The 20,724-nt window shown below is 35.1% G+C and overlaps 1 protein-coding gene across 6 annotated transcripts in view; it reads right to left on the reverse strand.

The window, feature by feature from the left end:
• Positions 1 to 20,724, reverse strand: part of LOC141398619 (glutathione hydrolase 1 proenzyme) — a 164,266-nt gene that overhangs the window by 140,096 nt on the left and 3,446 nt on the right. For all 6 annotated transcript variants that reach the window (XM_073976059.1, XM_073976072.1, XM_073976058.1 and 3 more), the window contains exon 2: positions 14,369 to 14,797. In XM_073976059.1, coding sequence (XP_073832160.1) covers positions 14,369 to 14,439 — 71 coding nt within the window. In that variant the 5' untranslated portion in view covers positions 14,440 to 14,797. The remainder of the gene's footprint in view (positions 1 to 14,368; positions 14,798 to 20,724) is intronic.

The raw sequence follows: 20,724 nt of genomic DNA on the forward strand, positions 1-20,724 counted from the left end.
CCCACAGAACGGTCCCTCCCAATTTTCGGTTTTTTGAAGGTTTCAATATCGAACCGAAATAGATGACATTTGATATTTAGTCTTCGATGAGGGTACAAGACATTCCAAAAGAGAATTATCAGTATACATATAGCCCCCATAGGAGGCTCCCTCGCGACTTTCGGTATTTTGAAAGTTGTGGCCTAAATATACAACCGAAAAGGCTGAAATTCGGCATTAAATCTTCATTGAGGCTTCCAAACATTCCCCCGAATTGTGTCAGTATAGATCCACGTTTTGATATAGGCCTCATATTACGGTATCTTCCGATTTTCGGTATTTAGAAGGTTTTAGCTGCATGAACTTACCGAAGTGGCGGAAATTTGGCATTGAGTATTCATTGGGGGCTTCTAAACTTACTTCCAGAAATTTATCACTATAAGTCCACATTTGGATATAGTCCCCATAGAACTTTTACCCCCATTTTCGGTATTTTGAAGGTTTTAACCACATTATCTTACCGAAATAACTGAAATTTGGTATTTAGTCCTCCTTGGGGATACAAAACATTCCCCCAGAAATTTGTCAGTATAGGTACACATTTTAATATAGCCACATACAACAGTACCTCCCAATTTTCGGCATTTTGAAGGTTATAGCCTACAGGAGTTTGTCAGTATAGATCCACGTTTTGATACAGCCCTCATGAAGGAGGTATTGTGCGTTCTCAATTTGGAAGGTACAAAGATACTGCTCAATGGATACCGACTGTTAGTTGGTATTTCGGATTCTCAATGGATAGAAAACATCGATGTTTCATTGGTATTACATTTTGTTCAAAAGAAAGTTATATTCCTTAGTTAGCATATTTCACTTCTCTTAGGAATAAACTTAAACGTGGCAGAAGAGATTTGTAGTTCAACACAACTCGTGGTGGACGGTATAAAAAGTTTAACCCGCCCGAACTTAACGCAGTTCTAACGTGTTTGCTTTGTTATGGTTTTTAAGTATTCCGTATGTTGTTTGTGTGGTGGGTCATGTGTTGTATTTGTCAATACTCATAATATTTTACAAAACATTTATATCAAAGTTATGTGGAATGTTTATATGATAATTATATACAACCAAATTAAAAAATTAAGTAACAGATTTTCTGTGCTGACAATACTTTCTGTAAGCGATTTTTAGAATAGTTCCCAGTTTCGATTGTTGTTTTTATTTTTTATGCTTGGATGAAAGATGGTATATTTTTCTCTGCGTGTCCGACGACGGTATTCATCGTCAACGCATAGTGGTTTATAATTCTTTCGAAAATGTTTCTCTCTCAAATGCACCAAGTTCTGCCTCATCTGCTTTCGCAAGTACCCATGCTTCGGATCCATACATAAGTACGGTTGGTATCAGTGTCTGGTAGAGTATAATTTTTGTTCGTAGAGATATGGGTGAGAGATATTGCTTTTAACTGTTTACTTCTTGTCTTTGTTTCAAAACTGACGTTGTTAGTTTTATTTATGGTGGTGCCGAGTAAAAAAGTCGGTAACTATATCAAATTTTCAACGTCGCAGTTGGTACGAGTCCACTGGACGTCTGGACACATAAAACTTGGTCTTATCGCTGTTAAAAATCGAAATAGGGCTTGCCAAAGTGGACCCTTTTTCCAAAGGTAGATGTTACGGCTCGGTTTGATCGACCTATGATGTCGATATTATCTTCGTTCGCCTGTAACATTATTTCTTTATTGTACATTGGAGGCTTTACTGCGCTATTATGTCTTCAATATAGACCTAATATTGAGTAACTTTGAATCTCGGTCACGCATTTCAACTTCTTCCTTCTTTTTTATACATTTTGATTATATATTTTGTTTTATGTTTTAATTTGTTTGTAAATACTTAACACTCACTCGCAGTGGAACAAAGTGTAATACGGCCTCTTTCATAGCAACAACTTAACTTTTCTCCTCCTCACACTTTTCGCACTTGTCGAGATACTTGATCTAGTTCTCTCTAAGTATGATATAATCTCATCAATTGAAGTGCGTACTTCATTCAATGGCATTCTTCTCCTTCTTCTTGGGCCTCTACGTCGAACTTCAGTGGCAGGCAGACAGCATAAATTGACTTAAAGCGATAACATAGAAGACCAAGAAAAAATTAACTACACATTTTCTTAATGTTTTTGTTTTCATTAAACCGCAAAGAGAAAAAAACTGCTTTTAACACCACACACATTATAGACAGTGCGGGCAATGCGTTTAGTGGTTACGATGAAATGTTGTAAAGGGTGCCAAACATAAATCTTCCATCTCATTATACCCTGCACCGCACTAGGCAGCTAGCTGCCACCGACAAATAGGGAGCCAAACTACTTCTCATAAATAACACTTAATTTTTTCGTATCGATAACATGCCTCACTTAAGTTCAACTCGTATGAAAACAGTTTTGAACACTCAGTGCTTACTATAGCAAATTGCTGGGAAGATTTTTTTCGGAGGGGGTTTTCGTTTTGTTGCTTTTGTTGTTGTTAGTTCATTCATTTAGGTATTAAAAATCAATAATTTGTTTACACAGCATATCAACTAACCAAATTTTAAACCGCAAAAAACTATAACATCTGTTGTTGAATTCAACAGCAAGATCAGAATGTACACACGCTCCGAAAAGAAGGCATTTAATTTTAGTTACATCACGTCATTTGTATACATATATAATTGTTCTTTCTTCACTGATAGGCAGCAACATGTATGGATAAACAACACACACTTGACTTTCATAGGCCCTCTCCCGCCAAATAAACGAAATTAACCCAAAAAAGTGTAGTTGTTCTTAAATTGTTTTATGGCTACTTGTTGCAATAATAGGCATACACATATTCATGTGCATGTTAGTGTTTTTGTAATTATTCAGAAAATATTTACAACAAACAAGTACTTACATAAAATTGTTTTTTTTTTTTTGCTTTCAACAATGCAATTATCTTTAAGTATTTTTGCGTTTTTGTGAAGGTCTTGCGCTCTGTTGGAATTCTTACACTTGCTGCTATGATTTTGGCTCACTTCATGTGTGGCACTCATTTTAAATGGACACCGCCAAACACTGTACTTTTTATTTTAATATTGTTACCGAAATAGGGTTTAACTTAATTCCGTGTATACGTTGTTTTATTCCCCGATACGATTTGTACCAAATAAAACGAGTGTTAGTTTTAGATTCTACAATAATTTCTTGACGTTATCCACGTATTCACGCAAGGCTTTATTTTTCTATTAGCACACATTTCACCCTAGTAACTAGTATGCACACAGCTTTACTCTATTCAGGTTGCTTCTTTACTCTTTCGATTACGCAGGCGGTTTTAAGTCGCGGTTTTAAATTACATCTCAATCGCCCAGCCGCTCCTCTTCCGTGTTTAACTCTCCCGCTGACGCGTAGACTATTCTAGCCTCCTGCCTCCCTAACTTGGAAGGTCTCCAATGTTCCGGCGAAATGCTGATCGGTGAGGTAATAAATAAGGTAGAGGACAATGGGTTACAATGAATGAATAGTAAAAATATATGAAGGAGAATGTGTACAACAACAATGGCTAAGTAAACAGTGTAAATTAAGACTAAGCGATAATTTCCCAGCAAAATGTTTGATGCCAAAGATGCCATTCAATCATGGGTGCAAGTGATCTGGCATGTCATCTTTTTAGCATCTTCATCGATGAATTTTATATGAGCGTGGACCCCAAAAGACGCTATTCATTTTTGGATCTAAAGCATGTCATTTACACCAATGCTTTGACATGTAATTTTCGCCAATGCTTTGGCATTTCATTTTCACCAACCCTTTGCAATGACTTTATCATTACGACGCGAGTTTTAACAACGTTGGTTCTGATTTCGAGTCTCCGACAACATCAAGCCTATTGTAAATAATTAATCTTATATCGACACCTCCAAATAATAGTATGCTAAGTCTAAAAAGTGAGTTTTGCAGGAGAAGCTCTCAAAGTTTGGACATTTTTTTGCACTTCAGTACTATGCTAAGTCAATATTTGTTTATAACTTCTGTTCGGATTGACCGATCATTACCAAAATTAGACAGAATTTATGTTAAAGGACGTTCGACACCTCCAAATAATAGTTTGCTAATTCTGAAAAGCGAGTTTTGCAGGAAAAGCTCTAAAAGTTTGGAAATTTCTTTGACCTTCGGTACTATGCTAAGTAAATATTTGTTTATAACTTCTGTTCGGATTGTCCGATCATTACCAAAATTTGACAGGATTTAAGTTAAAGGACGTTAAATATAAAAATGTAAAGAACTTGAAAATATGCTAAGTCGACTTAGCATACTATTGTTTGGAGGCGTCGATATATTTAGAAAAATGTGTATAAATAAAAACACAAAATGCATCTCTATTGGATCGATGGAATGGGTTCAAATGCTAATGAAAAGATCGGATCTTTCACGTTCGTTTAAACCTATGCAAAAGATGCCATGAAATCACGCCATCGCATGGAACCCCTTCTTTCACGTTCGTTCGAACCAATGCAAACGATGCCATGAAATCACGTCATCGCATGGAGCCCCTTCTTTCAAATTTTGCTGGGTTCAGTGCACTTCATACAGTTTTTTTGTTGCAAAAAATTATACAATAAACCAACTGCTTATTAAAAATTTTCGTTACACTTCAAACTTAGAAATTTAAGAAATTCATGTAAATTCATTTAAATCTACCAGTTACCTTCGTAACAATGTTTGGACATACCTTCCGGAAAGTACTTTGCAATCATATCCAAACATTATTGCCACACCATTAATGGGACAGGGCGGAAGAGCAGCAGTTCTTCGAATGTCGTTATTATTCTGAATGTAATTATTATTGAAGAAAGATTATCAGCCACACATCCCCCCCCCCCCCCAGAAAATGTTCGTGATATACATGAAAGTACTTTCATCACACTTTCTTTTTATTACTCTGAGAACCCACGCCCAGTGATTCAGAATTCGACTTTCCTCAACAAACCCCCATCTTTTGTCAATAGTGAAAGTATTAAACTAAGAAACCAAAAAATAGACCAAAACATTAGATGGTGTAGGCGTCGGGGGCATGACCTTAAAAACCACGATTTTTCCTTTTTCGAAAATATGTACTATCTTTATTATAATAATTGTTTCACAAACATCCCATAAGGGACAAGGGAGACTTCTCTCATATCAATGAGTGCACCCCGATTCATATTAGCTCATTGATATGGGATCTACAGTTTATCGCCGAGTCCGAACGGCTCGTCCAAGACACTATTTTTGTAGAGAAGTTTTTTTTTACATGGCTGAAATACTCAGGAAATGTCGCCAACATGAGTTCTCATAAAATATCTCAGCGCCCAAAACGGACTAACCCACATGTTAAAAAAAACGAGTAAAAAAAGTATCAGCAGGCTTTGCCGACAGAGATATACCCTCAGCCTACGTGAATTGGAACTTTCATTTACGGACAGATCGAATGTATTTATGGTTCTTTCAGAAATTTGTGGCCCTGTTTGGACATTGGAACTTGCCGAGAAAAATGTAGATTAGGATTAAAGTTTAAAAGTGTTGCGGAGGAGGTACTTGAAGGAATCGACCAAAAAAGTTCATTACGGAAGTGGATCTTATTGTGGGAGACATATATTTTTGATAGATATCGCGCCCACTAGTCCTTTCAGTTTGTCATCGTATAACTTGTGGGCCAGTATGCCAGGAAGCATGGATTTGCCCAGGGAAAATATAATAAGAACAACATCGGTAAACATTTCCAAAGGATCTTCGAACAGACCCTAAACTGCATTTAGACACAAATGTCAAATTTTTGTGGGGGAGGTACCCTATGAAGAGGACCGATATGGGTCATTTTAGAAGTTAAACTAAATTTGGAAAAAATATTAGGAGATCCAAAAACATTTGGACCAAATTGGTTGCCCCTTTCAAGTGATACCGTTCATACCATTTTAGTTACATTTTTTAAATTTTGAGGTGAAGTACCGGATGTTGTGGACCGGTATTGCCCATCTTCGAACTGAAACTAATACCCTAGACAGACGGCAGCGTTAATTTGCATTATCTGCCTTAATTCAAATTAATTCGTGCATTATCCACATTCCTAATGCACAAAATCAAAGGAAATTTAAACTGAATTTAGCAATTTCAATATGGCAATGCTGTTGAAAATCAATTGTCTTTTGTCAAATTTCCATGTTTAAGAAAATAAAAAAGGAAAGCAAACCAGCAATTTTCGCGTTTCTTCAAAATTGGTAGTGGTCTTTCGCGAGTAGAATAGCAGCTAATCATTTTTAAAGCCTTCTAACAAATCTCTTTTTAAAATTTTTATTTTCACAAAAATTGTAATTACCCACCATACAAATTCTATCGAAAATTTTATCTTCTTCAAATGTTTTTTTAAAGTTTTGCAATATTTTTATAATATTAAAAAGACTCAAAAATATCGCGAATAAATTAAATTTATTTTTGCTTCATCGTGTTGAAAATGTCAATGATTGAAAGTGTATTTGTTTCGCATATTTTAGCGACCTTTTGTAAAGCTTTATGAAATGGTCTGCTGGGTACAAACAAACAACACAAACAGCTGTTTCATAAATGCAGAAACTATCGTCTGTCCGGGTAAAAAATTAATTCAAATTAGGACATTTTTAATGCAAATTAACTCTGCCGTCTGTCTAGGGTATTAGCCAGTTTAGGTGGTGCCGGTAGGATCTTCTGGACCTTTTTGGGTCATTATCTCAGGAAGTATGGACTTTCCCACGAAAAAAAATTACAACGTCGTAACAGGGACCGCAAGTGCAACCTGCTGCGTCACAAAATAATAAGATCAGAGAGGAGTTGTTAAACTATACTTTTTCCAAATTTTGTGTGGGAGGTACTCAAATGAGTGGACGGATATAGTCCATATTAGAACTTGATCTATGCCTGAAAGTAATATTACCAATAGCAGAGTTTGGCTCAATTCGGTTATTCCCTCCTAGAGTTATCATGCCCAGAATCTTGGCGAAAAATTTTGAACCTCTGTGGAACCTCATCTATGTCTGGTAGAAATGTCACGATGTGCAAAGTATGGACTAATTCGGTTACTCCCTTCAAGAGTTATCGTGCGGACAATTTTTCCGAAAATTTTTGAACTTTTGTGGGGAAGGTACCTGAAGGAGTGGACCGATATGGCCCATCTTCGAACTTAAATCAAATCTGGACAAAATATTTCGATACCCAAAATTTGAACCGAATCGATTGATCCGTTCGAGAGTTATCGTGCGCACCAGCCAGCCAGACAGACGGAGAGACAGACGGACGGACATTGCTAGATCGACTCAAAATTGTCTGAAACGGATATCGTACAAACATACTTGGGGTCTAAAACCATTATTTCGATGAGGCACATTTTTGGCCGTATCAAAGTGTAAATACCCTCTTTAGCCTAAAGGCTGAGGGTATAAAAATTAATACTAAAAAATGATTTTCGCCTAAAAAGGCAAAATATTCAAATATATATTTCACATATTGACAAAAATATTTATCAAAATATTCCACACTTTGCTTCATAAAAACAAAATATTTTCTTGATTAAAAAAAATTGTTGAATGCATTTTTTCCAATCGATAAAAAATATTCATATTTACAATTATTTTGTTGTTTTTTTGTTAAATACAAACCCAGAAACCAAAAAAAAGATACATACACACATTTATAAATGGTGGTGGTTATTTATTTAATTGAAATGCCAAGTACAAAAGCAACAACAGACTGTAGGTACATAAAAAATAACAGACGAAATAAAGAAAAACGGAATAAAATAATTAATAACAGAAGTACCTAATTATTTAGTGCCACACTTTAATTTTAATAAAAGGAAACAAATAAATCACTTTTAAATATAAAATACAGGGAACATCGTTGAACGCTTCTCGTTGTGAAATAAAACACATTCTTCTGCCACATTGAAAATCATCAGCGGAAAATGGGTATCTGTAATGCGAGAAATAGTACATCCATATATATTTCAAATATATAAAATCTTTTGATGTTATTACCAATATCACATGCGGTTGCTTCTTTTTCCAATAAAATATTCTTATTATCCTTTTTCATATTCGTGAATTCAATTATAAAATGTATTGGCCATTTAATTTACTTGAAAAGCACATTTACTTTAAGAAAGCACACAAACACAGATTTATTTCTGCACTACCGCTCTTGAGAGCGAGAACATGCGACAAACGTTGAAAACCACTTTAACTACAGAAATTTATTAATAACCATAAAGAAATTTCAATAATAACCATAAAGAAATTTCAAATAATTATGTTTGAAATCGTTTATAGATCGCTTTCTAGTAACATTATCATGTTTGATAAACATGTTCCCATTATATTCGTAATATTTTATCGACATTCGACAAAAATATGGTGATAAAGCTTTTGATCAAAATGGTGTTTTTTTTCGTTTATGATGAAGACTAAATACCAAAATTCAACAAGTTCGGTAACCTTCGAAATTCCGAAACTCAAGAGGTACCGTTCCATGGGAGCTGTATGAAAACGTCGATCTATACCTAAAAACTTCTTGCGAAAAGTTTTTAGACTCACCTTTTCAACTGCCCCGCCAAACCTACTCATCTAACTCCAGTGGAACTGTGACCACATTCTATCGAAGCAGTCATTTTCCTGGAACTGGGAATTGACCCAGAGCCAGATTGAACAGAAGAACGAACATTCAAATACATAATAAAACTGTTACAGCAACAACAACTACATACCAAACTTCCGGTATTTCGATGAAACCTTTAAAATACCGAAAATCAAGAGGTACGCTTCTATGGGGATGTAGGAAGCCCCGGACCTATGGTGATAATTCTCTTCTGGAATATTTTATAACCCCATGAAGGACTAAATAATAAATTTCGGTCTTCGGGTGGGATATTGCCGTCACAACGTTCAGAATTACGAAAATCGGGAGGTACTGTTCTATAGGGGCGGTATCGAAACGTGGAACAATACCGACGAATTTCAGTCAGAAAGGCTTTTACCTCCAACCAATACTAAATACCAAATTTCAACCATTTCAGTGGGTTGCTGTGGCAACAACCTTCAAAATACCGAAAATCGGGAAGTACCGTTCTATGGGGTCTATATGAATGCGTGGACCTATGCCGACAAAATTCTGGGGGAAAGTTTTATACCTCAACTTTATAGGTATATACTTTATAGGGTCTCCGATGAATATTTCGATATGTTACAAACGGAATGACAAATTTAATAAAATTATGGTGTAGGTTATAATTATGTTTATACCCTTAGCATTTATGCTAACGAGGGTATATGGTAGAGTTGGGCAATCTCGTTCAATTGAACGATCCGGATCCCTATCTCGTTCAATGGACACCCGTAATTTCTTTGACAAAACTGCGTGTACTTAATTTCACACGTTGGTTTTTATGATGTTACTCATTCGTCTTTGAACGAGGACAGTGATCCGGATCGTTCAATTGAACGAGATTGCCCAACTCTAGTATATGGTAAATTTCAAATTTCTTTTGCAATTCCATTGGAAGAAATGTTAAAAAAAATTTTGCGAGCACATCCGCAATTTTTGGAACATAGATTAAGAAAAAAATCGTGGTTTTAAATCTGTTCGCGTTCACAAAATTGGATGCTGCGCTCCAAAGTTATGGGCGGTTTTATTCCCTTATAAAGAACAAATATTTAAAAATTAAATTTTTGCTGTAATAAGAAAATGTATATATAAAGCGTTAACAGCATTTAATATCTATCCGTAGATACCTAAATATTTACTAAATGTATTTCTATTTTCGCGGAAAATCAAGAAATACTGAAAAAATCTTGGAGTAAATTTAATTTATTCTAATTTAGAGTCCAAATATAACTCGAAAAAAATAAATTAAAAATACGTACAGATTCTAGACAACGCGTAGAAAAATATTAGACCAAAATTTTAACGATAGGATTTAGAACTGCCATATTACAGCAACAACAAAAGACGGAAACTTATTGTTGGAATATTATTTTAAAAATATATTTTTTTGTTTAATACGAAAAATAGAAAAAACATTTTTGGGAGTTATTCTACTATTTCGCTAAATTTCGGTGCAAGGACTGACGGACTTCGCTGAAACTTCTTCAGGAAAAATGCGATGACAAACACGAAAGTGTATTTGGTTACTTTGATAAACAATAGGATTATGAAATAGAAAGTAATATTGAAGTTACAACCAAAGAAAAAACATAAAAATTAAAAAAACGTATAATTCGCGAATTCGTTAAAATCAGTTAAGGCGCATGCGCTTTTCAGATACAGCGAGTGCATCTCTATCAATATGTAACAATTTTTCCACTTTTCATCCAGCGGCCAAAGTGTGCCTTCAGCTGCATCTTACTGTTCAAAAAACCTTTATGTGGGTAAAAATTGCGCGATGTACATAAGATTATAAGGCGCATCCGATTTCAGTGACCGCCTATAAAAAATACGTCATTATAACAAATTTTAAACAAATTCGTCAAGAACCGCGGATGTGCTACCAAATTCTATTTTATAAGAAATACGAATATTACTCCAGAAACTCGGTAATTTATGCCACACGGTTTTGGAAAATAATATAATCGCGTATAAAGGATTCCATTTATGTAAAAATAACCAAAGAAAACCGCGGTTCAATGCGCGGAATCATCAAACTATAATTTTGCAGAATTTCCTACTTTCAAGGTATCTATATCCGCCGTTTTAGTAGATGGATTTGAAAGCGGAAGGGTTCATTAGATCCGGCGCGTAAAAAAACTAAAATCACGCGGGGTTCAAGGGTACCTGAGTCACAGTTGTAAATTTTTAAGCCAAAAAATAGGTTTTTTAAGAAAATTTACGCACCAAAATTTCGACTTTGGACTCCTATTACTAGGGGGCTGTATGAAGCACACTCATGAGATGTGCATCAAACGACGTGGAATAACGAGTTCTACAATCCAATAAATAGTTTGGGTAATTATCTGGTTGCGCCCTCCAATTATAAGAAAAATTCAAAAAACCCAGATTTCAAAACTTCAAAATGTCAGCATCGATTTTAGGGGGATGTCGGGTATATATCGAAAAGTCATACATTAGAACGATGTTGCCCAAGGGGTATTCTTTAATTCTTTCTTTGAGCTCAGGTCTGAATTTTCCGTGGTTTGATTAGAAATCAAGAAAGAACACAAAAAAACTTGTAAACTTCAACACATTTTTACCCATTTTTTAATATTACCACCAACACAGCTTCCACATAAATTATTTGTTATGGTTCATTTTATGCGACCCCGGCTAAAACACCTCAATTAATATAAATATATTCATATTGTATAAAATATATTGACAGTTCGCGACTTATTAAATGGTGAACCTCAACTTCAACGATTGTAAAACATTTTTGAATATTACCATATACACTTTCATACGGGCAAAATGTGCCTCATCGAAATAATGGTTTTAGACCCCAAGTATGTTTGGACGAAATCCGTTTCAGATAATTTGTAGTTGATTTAGCCATGTCCGTCCGTCTGTCTGTCTGGCTGACTGCAGCGCACGATAACCCTCGAAAGGATAAACCGATTCGGTTCAAAAGTTGGCTTTCGTAATATTTTGTCCAAACCTAATTTAAGTTCGAAGGTGGTTTATATCGGTCCACTCCTTCCGGTTTGCGTGCACGATAACTCTTGATGGGAGTAACCGATTTGGACCATATTTTACACATCGTGAAATTCCTACCAGACTTAGATGAGGTTCCAATAGGGACTCAATCGGTCCACTCCTTCGGGTACCGCCCACACAAAATTTCGGAAAAGTTCAGTTTAGGGACTGCTCTCGAATTGCTTTGATTTTTGGTGCGCCAACTTGTATTCACTGCCTCCCATCAGACGGTACAAGTTTCATCAGGGGCAAGTCCATACTTCTTGGGAAAAAAGCCTGAAAGTTGTAAAAAATGCCTATGACCCCGTGTGTAGTGGTTGGAGCGCAAGATAACTCTTGAACGGATCTGCCGATTCGGTCCAAAATGTGGCCTTCATAATATTTTCTGCCAACTTAGTTTAAGTTCGAAGATAAGCCATATCGGTCCATTCCTTCAGGTATCTCCCCCACAAAAGTTCACAAATGTTCGGGAAAATTGTGCGCACGATAACTCTTTATGGGAGTGACCAATTTGGCCCATACTTTACACATCCTAATGTATCTTCCAGATATAGATCAAGTTCGAATATGGACTATATTTGTCCATTCCTTCGGGTACCTCCCACACAAAATTTTGTATAAATTCACTTTAATACCTGCTCTCGAATCATTTTGATTTTTGTTGAAGCAACTTGCATTCGCTTCCTCAATTACGACAGTAAAAGTTTTTTCAGGGGCAAGTCCATACTTCTTGAGAAAACAATCCGAAAGTTGTAAAAAAAAATCCCCTATGGCACCACATGTAGCGGCTAGAGAGCTCGAACCGAGTACTGCGTTCGTCCACACTTTGGACATCGTAATATTTCTTCGAATATTATATGAAATTCAAAGGTGGTGCTTATAGGTCCACTCCTTCCGGTACCTCCACCACAAAAGTTCGAAAATATTCGCTAAAATATCTATATGTATTTCATAGACGAATCCTCGCAGGCTGAGGGTATATCTCTGTCGGCAAAGTCGACTGATACTTTTTTACTTAAATTATGACCAATATAAACCAGCATATGAAATTGCCAAAAATTTGCTACGATTAAATGTACGGACTAGTACGGTTATGTGGTTCTGACTGGGAATATGAATTACTAAGACTACTGTTTTCCCTTTAACCTACTACAAATCTAAACAGACTTTAAAAATTTACAACATACATATTTCAGCTTTAAAAACCTTTGAGTCTCAAGTGAATAATTAAAATTCTAATGCAGTTTAGTAGTGTAATAAAAAACATTACTTTTTTTATTGGACATCCGCAACAAAACTAATAGGTAAACACGTTGCGTGTGTCCAGCCTAAGCGTCATGGAGACACGATAATGGACTAGATGGATGACACTATGAATGGATGTATGTATGTTGTACGTTTCCAACAATTGAAACGTTAAGTCAACATTTGTTTAATCTTTCGTTCCGACGCCATCCAACAGAGTATGTAGGCGCATTGAAGCGTATACATCGAGACAAAACACACAACAATCTGTTGCTGTGGTGGCATAGTAATGCTCTCTTCCAGTCAAAACAATAACGGGGTGGGCAAACAAGTGTGCATTAACAAGAACAACAGCAACAATGCCGCCAACAAAGAACTATACAATATTCAGACTATAGCAGCATTTAAATCTTTTCACACATCATTCATTGTCTGTTGTTTGTTTGCTTTGAGGAGCAGCTAAACAGCGTACAGGCTGACGTATGTTGGATAATTTTGGCACATCTTAATTTATGGCACTCACTCGTCTACAATTCGCTCAATTCATCTAAAGTTACAGACTCAATTTCAGTTCATTCTAATCCAGTGTATTATATTTCTGTGTCTGTTTTTAACTAGAGAACAGATAGTACTGCCGTATGGTTGGTGGTTTAGTTTGCCTGTTATATCTCAATTTCCAAATAATGGATTTATGCATTTGATCTCATTTGAATTCTGGAAATTTTTTTAAGATAATTGTTTTTTGTGGTCTTTGGGGTTTCGTGTAGTGTTTCAGCCTCTATTTCATTTCGTTTCGGTTTGGATTTAAACAATTCAATCAAATTGATAGATAAAAGCAAAACAAACAACTTGCGGTGTCTGTCAATTTAATTGGTCCACAATTCTTAAGAATTTCTAATAAGTGCTTCTTCTGGTGAGTACTTATTCGGCTACTTGGTAAGATGTGAAGTGGTCAAAGTACGTACTTAGACAGGCGGGTACAACAAAGAAAAAATACAGAACAGAAACAGAATAGTTCAATTCAATTTGATTCATTGTTTTGTGGGAAGATTTTTGATTGTTTTAAGTCTGGAGTATAGTTTTTTTTCAGTTGAGTGTTGAATGGAAATTAGCTATGTTTTAAGATTATGTGTCAAATTTTTTTAAGTGATCGATTTACATAGTGATGTATGTATGTGCGTAATGAAATCTGTGATAATTTTTTGGACTTTACGAATTTGATATCCCACATAGAGATGAGGTTGTTATACTCCAGACTCTGACAACGCTTTCAAAAAATCTGTGATCTATATCTAATATAATAACGAATCAAGTCAATGTTGTGTAAAGCAACAATTAACATCCTATCATTTTAAAAATTATAAAAACAATTTAAAAAATTTTTTATTTTTTATTTTACCAAACCAACACAAAACTCATAAAGCCTCATACTTACGTTTGCACTGAAGGTGTTGGAGGTGAACTGCTACTGCTGCTGGCACCAATACCACATGTGGTGGAATGCATCTTCTTGAAATCTTCGTTTTTTCTGTTATCGACGTCAGCACAGAACTTTACAGCAAATCATAGACAACAAAATTGTTGCTTATTTTATGCACAAAGAGATTTTTTGTTTTGTTTTTATTGTGCGTCAAAATAAAATGTACAAATTATGAATTCATGCGTCCTCCTTCTTTATGCCAATGCCAAATAATGCGTCGCCGTAGCACAACCGTCACTTTCAAATCCGATTAATAATTTTGTTTACATGGACGCATAGTAATCACACGGATATTAGGCGATAAAATGTAAAATACACATATTTCTATAATTGGCACGTACCATATGGATTTTTTAAATATATTTTTTGTTTGTTTCGAAGACGCTGTAACAATAACAACAAATATGAGAAATGACCACTTAGTACACTCAGATGTTTTTTATTTTTTAATATTGCAATAAAAACGCACGCGACACTTTTGGCACCGAATTGCAATGCAATTGTATGTAACCTCCACCGAAGAACCATGTCCTTGTGCATTTTGTCAAGTTGTTTTATCTTTTATGAATGGATTACAACTATGCGACCAAAACCTGACGGAAATAAAGATGAAATAAAAGAGAAGTAATTAAATAAAATCACTAGAAATGACCTTCGCTTTAATATGGCACAAATAAAATAACTGCAGCAAGAGCCGGGCTGGGATTCGAATCTTGGTCGCCGACAACCGAGTATCAAGGTTGCTGGAGTTTCACCGTTGCGAGCCACCATCAATTTGTCAAAACTTTGGTAGACAATAATTGATGATCAAAAAATCTTTTGATATAAAAGAGCAAACACAAATGACGTAGGAATAAAAATTACCATAGTATTTGTGAACATTGAAAAATTGGATTACCAAGTTAGACTACAAATGAATTGCATATATATATATATATACTAGCTGACCCGGTCCGCGTTGCTGGCCCGTTGTCAGTTTTCCGTGTAAACATTTATGACCCATCTACATATTTATATATCTACACCTTTTCAGATTCAATTCGAATAATTTTAGTTGTAATTCGAGAATTTCATTTTTAATTCGTAACATTTTATTTGTAATTCGGGAATTGCTTCTGTAATTCGAAACATTTCAATTATTATTCGAATTATTCCATTTGTAATTCGAATTTATCTGTTTGTAATATGAATTATTATATTTGTAATTCGAATTATTCCTTTTGTAATTCGACTTAGGAGGGTTGGCGTTTTTTGTTTGGGATGACGACTTCTATTTTGTTTTCCAAAATAGTCAGGCTTAATCCCATAGTCGTTGTTTTAATATTTTATTAAAACAACTCTAATTTATTAGTGGGAAAAAAATTGGCGATGTTTACCAAGGGGTAAGGCAGGGAATACTATAGTTTCAGATCTCGCCACAGATCTTCATCAGTTCCCTTATTTCTTGTTTTTCAACAAGAAACTTTTTATACCCAAGTGTCAATTGCTAGCTCAAATAGATACGTGCGCAAAGAAACACTCTGATCGAGAATTTCTTTGGCACTACCTAAACTCTAGCAACTTCACTTGCAAACAAATCCAAATTTTTCCCACTGCTATGCGTTCGTCGATTCTCGACGAAAAAGCACATAACTAATTTGTTGGCATTGCATACTACAGCAATAAACAACATTTTGACGGTGCCCGGTCTCACAATTAGGAGGGTTGGCGTTTTTTGTTTGGGATGACGACTTCTATTTTGTTTTTCAAAATAGTCAGGCTTAATCCCATAGTCGTTGTTTTAATATTTTATTAAAACAACTTTAATTTATTAGTGGGAAAAAATTGGCGATGTTTACCATTTTTTCCCACTAATAAATTAAAGTTGTTTTAATAAAATATTAAAACAACGACTATGGGATTAAGCCTGACTATTTTGAAAAACAAAATGTAATTCGACTTATTTTACTTGTAATTCGAACTTTTTTTTTGTAATCCGAATTATTCCATTTGTTCCCGTTTCTTCCTTTCCTTTTTATAAATGGAATAATTCAAATTACAAATGGAATAATTTGAATTACAAATAGAATAGTCGACTTACAAATGGAACAATTTGAATTACAAATAGAATAATCTAATTACGAATGACGTAACTATGCATTTTTCTTGAAACTTCATAAAATAAAATTTTTAGCAAAACTCTCATGTAATTGTATCTCCAGTAGGCCGGGGCGATTTGAAAACCTTAATGAGCCCTTCGCGTTTCTGATTCGTGGGATTGAACTGAGCAAAAAAGTCCACTGGACCATATATCTACCGTGAAAATCGAGCCTCCCGATTTTGACTTTAAGTTTTTTATTGACGTTTTTTGGATATTTTGGCATATAACAGCCAAACCATTGAGATTTTCGATCCAGCACAAATACAAAAATTGTAGCCAAGACAGTAATTAAGAACTCTCTAATACATCGCGAAAGCATTGGAACGCTCCTTCAGTCAGTTTTGGCCTTGAGAAGGTGTAAACTTTTCGAAAAATGTCGATAAATGACACTGTGCTACAAAAGTTGACCAGAAAAATATTCAAGTGTTCTGATGCAAAATTATATCGTGTTGGGATCCATGGACAACGACAATGCCTTTAGTTCGTTGGGGTCCCTTCGTTTTATTTTTTTTATAACGGTAAAAGTAGTGAAAATCTGGGTTTCTTACATTTTCAAATTTAAACGGACATATCTTCTTTTTTTCACAACGGATTTCTAGTGATCCTTCTTCCTTTTAAAGGGGTGAATAATATCTTTAGAACAAGTTGTTATTTGTTTAAATCGGTTAACAAATGGCTAAGTTATAGTGGTTTAAGTCTGAAAACCCTCTTCAAAAAAGTATAACTGAATTTCTCATAATTTTCAAAAGTATAATGTTTTCTTGTTTTGTTCAATAATTATTTTCAAAATTATGAGAAATTCAGTTATAGTTTTTTTGAGGGGGTTTTCAGACTTAAACCACTATAACTTAGCCATTTGTTAACCGATTTAAACAAATAATAACTTGTTCTAAAGATATTATTCACCCCTTTAAAAGGAAGAAGTATCACTAGAAATTCGTTGTGAAAAAAAGAAGATATGTCCGTTTAAATTTGAAAATGTAAGAAACCCAGATTTTCACTACTTTTAGTGTTATAAAAAAATAAAACGGTGTTACCCAATCGAAATAAAGGCATTTTCGTTGTCCATGGATCCCAACACGATAGAATTTTGCATCAGAACGCTTGAATAATTTTCTGGTCAAATTTTGTAGCACAATGTCATTTATCGACATTTTCCGAAAAGTTTGCACATTTTTAACGCAAAAACTGCCTGAAAAAGCATTCCAATGCTTTTGCGATGTATTAGAGAGTTTTAATTACTGTCTTGGCTACAATTTTTGTCTTTGTGTTGAATCGAAAATCTCAATGGTTTGGCTGTTATATGCCAAAATATCTAAAAAACGTCAATAAAAAACTTAAAGTCAAAATCGGAAGGCTCGATTTTCACGGTAGATATGTGTTCCAGTGGACTTTTTTGCTCAGTTCAATCCCAGGAATCAGAAACGCGAAGGGCTCCTTAAGGTTTTTTCCTTCCACACAAATCGCCCCACCCTAATCTCCAGATTAAAATAGAAAATTCTTTTAATTATACTCTCCACCATAAGATGAAGGGGATAACTAACTTTTGTTTCCGTTTGTAAAACTTCAATTTTTTTTATCATAATCAAAATGAGTTAATGTAGCGATGTTCTTCAGCTGAAATCAAGATACAGCCCGCAATATTTAACATTGAACATTGTAATGAATTTCTCCTAGGATGTTTGGTATTAGAAATGGGTTATACTGATCCACGTTTTGATATAATTCCCATGGCACTGTACCACCCGATTTTCGGTATTCGCCATTAAATGGGACTTAGTCTTCCTTGGGGTATAACCATTCCCATTCTGTGTCCAGTTTTTTGATAAAGCACCCGATGTTGGGTATTTTTTAGCCAAATTATTAAACTGAAATGGCTATAATTTGGTTTGTTGGTGTCCGTTGGGGGTCGTAAATACTCCTGCAGAGAATTGTCGCTACAGGTCTACTTTTTGATAAAGCTTCCATAGAACGGTACCTCATGATTTTCTATAGTAAAGAGGTTTTGTCTAATTTTCCCACCGAAATGGTTGTTGTTGGTCTCTGTCGGGGATCGTAAACATACCTGCAGAGACTTGTCGGTGTAAGACCTCGTTCTGATATAGCTACCATAGAACAGTTTGGAGGTTTCCCACAATTTGCTATTTAGCCTTCGTTGTAGGTAGAAGACATTCCCACATAGACTATTCGGTACATGTTTAGGTTTTTATATAGACTACATAGAACGGTACCTCCCGATTTTCAGTATAAGCAAGATTTTAGCCGCATTATTCAACCGATATGGCTATATTTGGTATTTAGTCGCCCTTAGAGTTTAAGCCACATTATCCAACCGAAATGGCTAAAATCTGGTTTCAATATAAATTGTGGTGATAGGTAAAAAACTTCGGCGTGGTCGAACTTAACGCCGTTTTAACTTCTTGTTAAGAAAGTGCTGATTCACTGAATACGTTATTATTTTAAGCTCCTAAACATGAAAACATTCCATGCACTGAAGTCAACGTTCATGGCAGGTTTGCAGTAAGAATAAAGTTTTCAAAAATTGGACGTAATCGCGGCATTCTGCTTCCAAAACACCCATTAATGGCAGAGGCCACCATTGCTGATGTATTGAATACTAATATGTCTAATAATCTCTGAGATTTCGCGATTTGTTAAAACGCGATGTGGGGGAGCCCCCCCACCCACGGTATTCTTCCACCTTATGAACCTACACACAAAATTTTATCAAATTCGGTCCAGCCGATTCGGAAGTTTAATTTAGAACATCATGTCAGTCTTAAAGAACTTGACATACATTTAGATAGATTATAGATACACCGCATTGTTGGCCCTTCGTTTTAGTGACCAATGCTAATTTTTAGACGTTCTAGTTATTTAACCATCTTTAGAATTAGAATTTAGAATTAAGTTTCGGTCAAGTGACATTTAACATTATCGGGGTTAATGGCGCACTTATTGAAGCCAGTGTTTATAGCGTGTTTGTAGTCACGCTTACTAAAATTAAGTATATTATCTATAATTGTACATGTTTGAAAAATTGGGCTGACCACTATTTTCCACTTCCAAGATGGCCATTCAGGATCAAGACAATTATTACCATGGTATTGCAAGCAATTTTTAAATAATACGTTCATAAATATCTCTGATTTCACGTTTTCATAAAAAAATTGTGGGGAAGGTACCCTGGTTACTGAACTAACCAGCATAAAAAGTAGGTAAAAACCTATTCTCAGACCTAAAAACTCCATATACAAAATTTCGTGGAATTCGGTCCAGCCGTTTCGGAGGAGTTTAATTTCGAACATCATGGCAGACTCGAAGAATTTTATATATATATATATATATACTAGTTACCAAGCTCTAATCAAAGTAATAAAATCTACACAAAAATTAAAAAAAAAACAATTGGGAGGGTTTTGAAATCATTCCAGTTGGGCTAACGTTTTACACACGTGGCTTAAATGGAATAAACTGGTATAAAATGACATGGAATAACTCCACTAAACGTTTTCGGATTTTGTTGGATTTTTTGAAAATATCGATATAATTGCGTTTGGGAACACAAATTTTTTAGGGGACAGGCCCCATTAGCACGGTTATTTGGTCAGTTCGCCTGTACATTAGGGCGACCCAAAAAAACAATTGCTTTTCTTTTTCCATTTGATCCAAAAAACCTTATATATGAACTTTTATGGTGATCGGTTAACGTTAACCCATGCCACGCGACCTTTTCTGTTTCCATAATAATTTGCTCCATTTTCACGAAAATTCTCTAAAGGCCACTATTATGGTCCAATCGATGCAAAAAGTTTACCAGTTTATTGTAGTGGCTAAAAAACAAATCCTATAAAAATTTGTGAAATCAGATCGAATTTTGATATAGCTTCAATATGCACATTTGGCCGATTTGTAGGATTACTTTTTTAGCCACAGAAATGAACGGGTAAAATTTTCTCATCGATTGGACAATAAATGTGGCTTTTAGAGTAATTTCGTGAAAATTAACCCTTGGCCTCATACAAATAACTATAGAAACTTTAAGGCTCCAGTGGCATGTGTTAACAAACTTTAGCAATCTTAAAATCTAACAAACCTGCCACCTAAAAAAAATCTGACATCGATTTTTATACCCTCAGCATCTATGCTAACGCGGGCATATACACTTTCA

The sequence above is a fragment of the Musca autumnalis genome, unplaced genomic scaffold (assembly GCF_047663935.1).
Source record: "Musca autumnalis isolate F117 unplaced genomic scaffold, ASM4766393v1 scaffold_3, whole genome shotgun sequence".
Classification (NCBI taxonomy): domain Eukaryota; kingdom Metazoa; phylum Arthropoda; class Insecta; order Diptera; family Muscidae; genus Musca; species Musca autumnalis.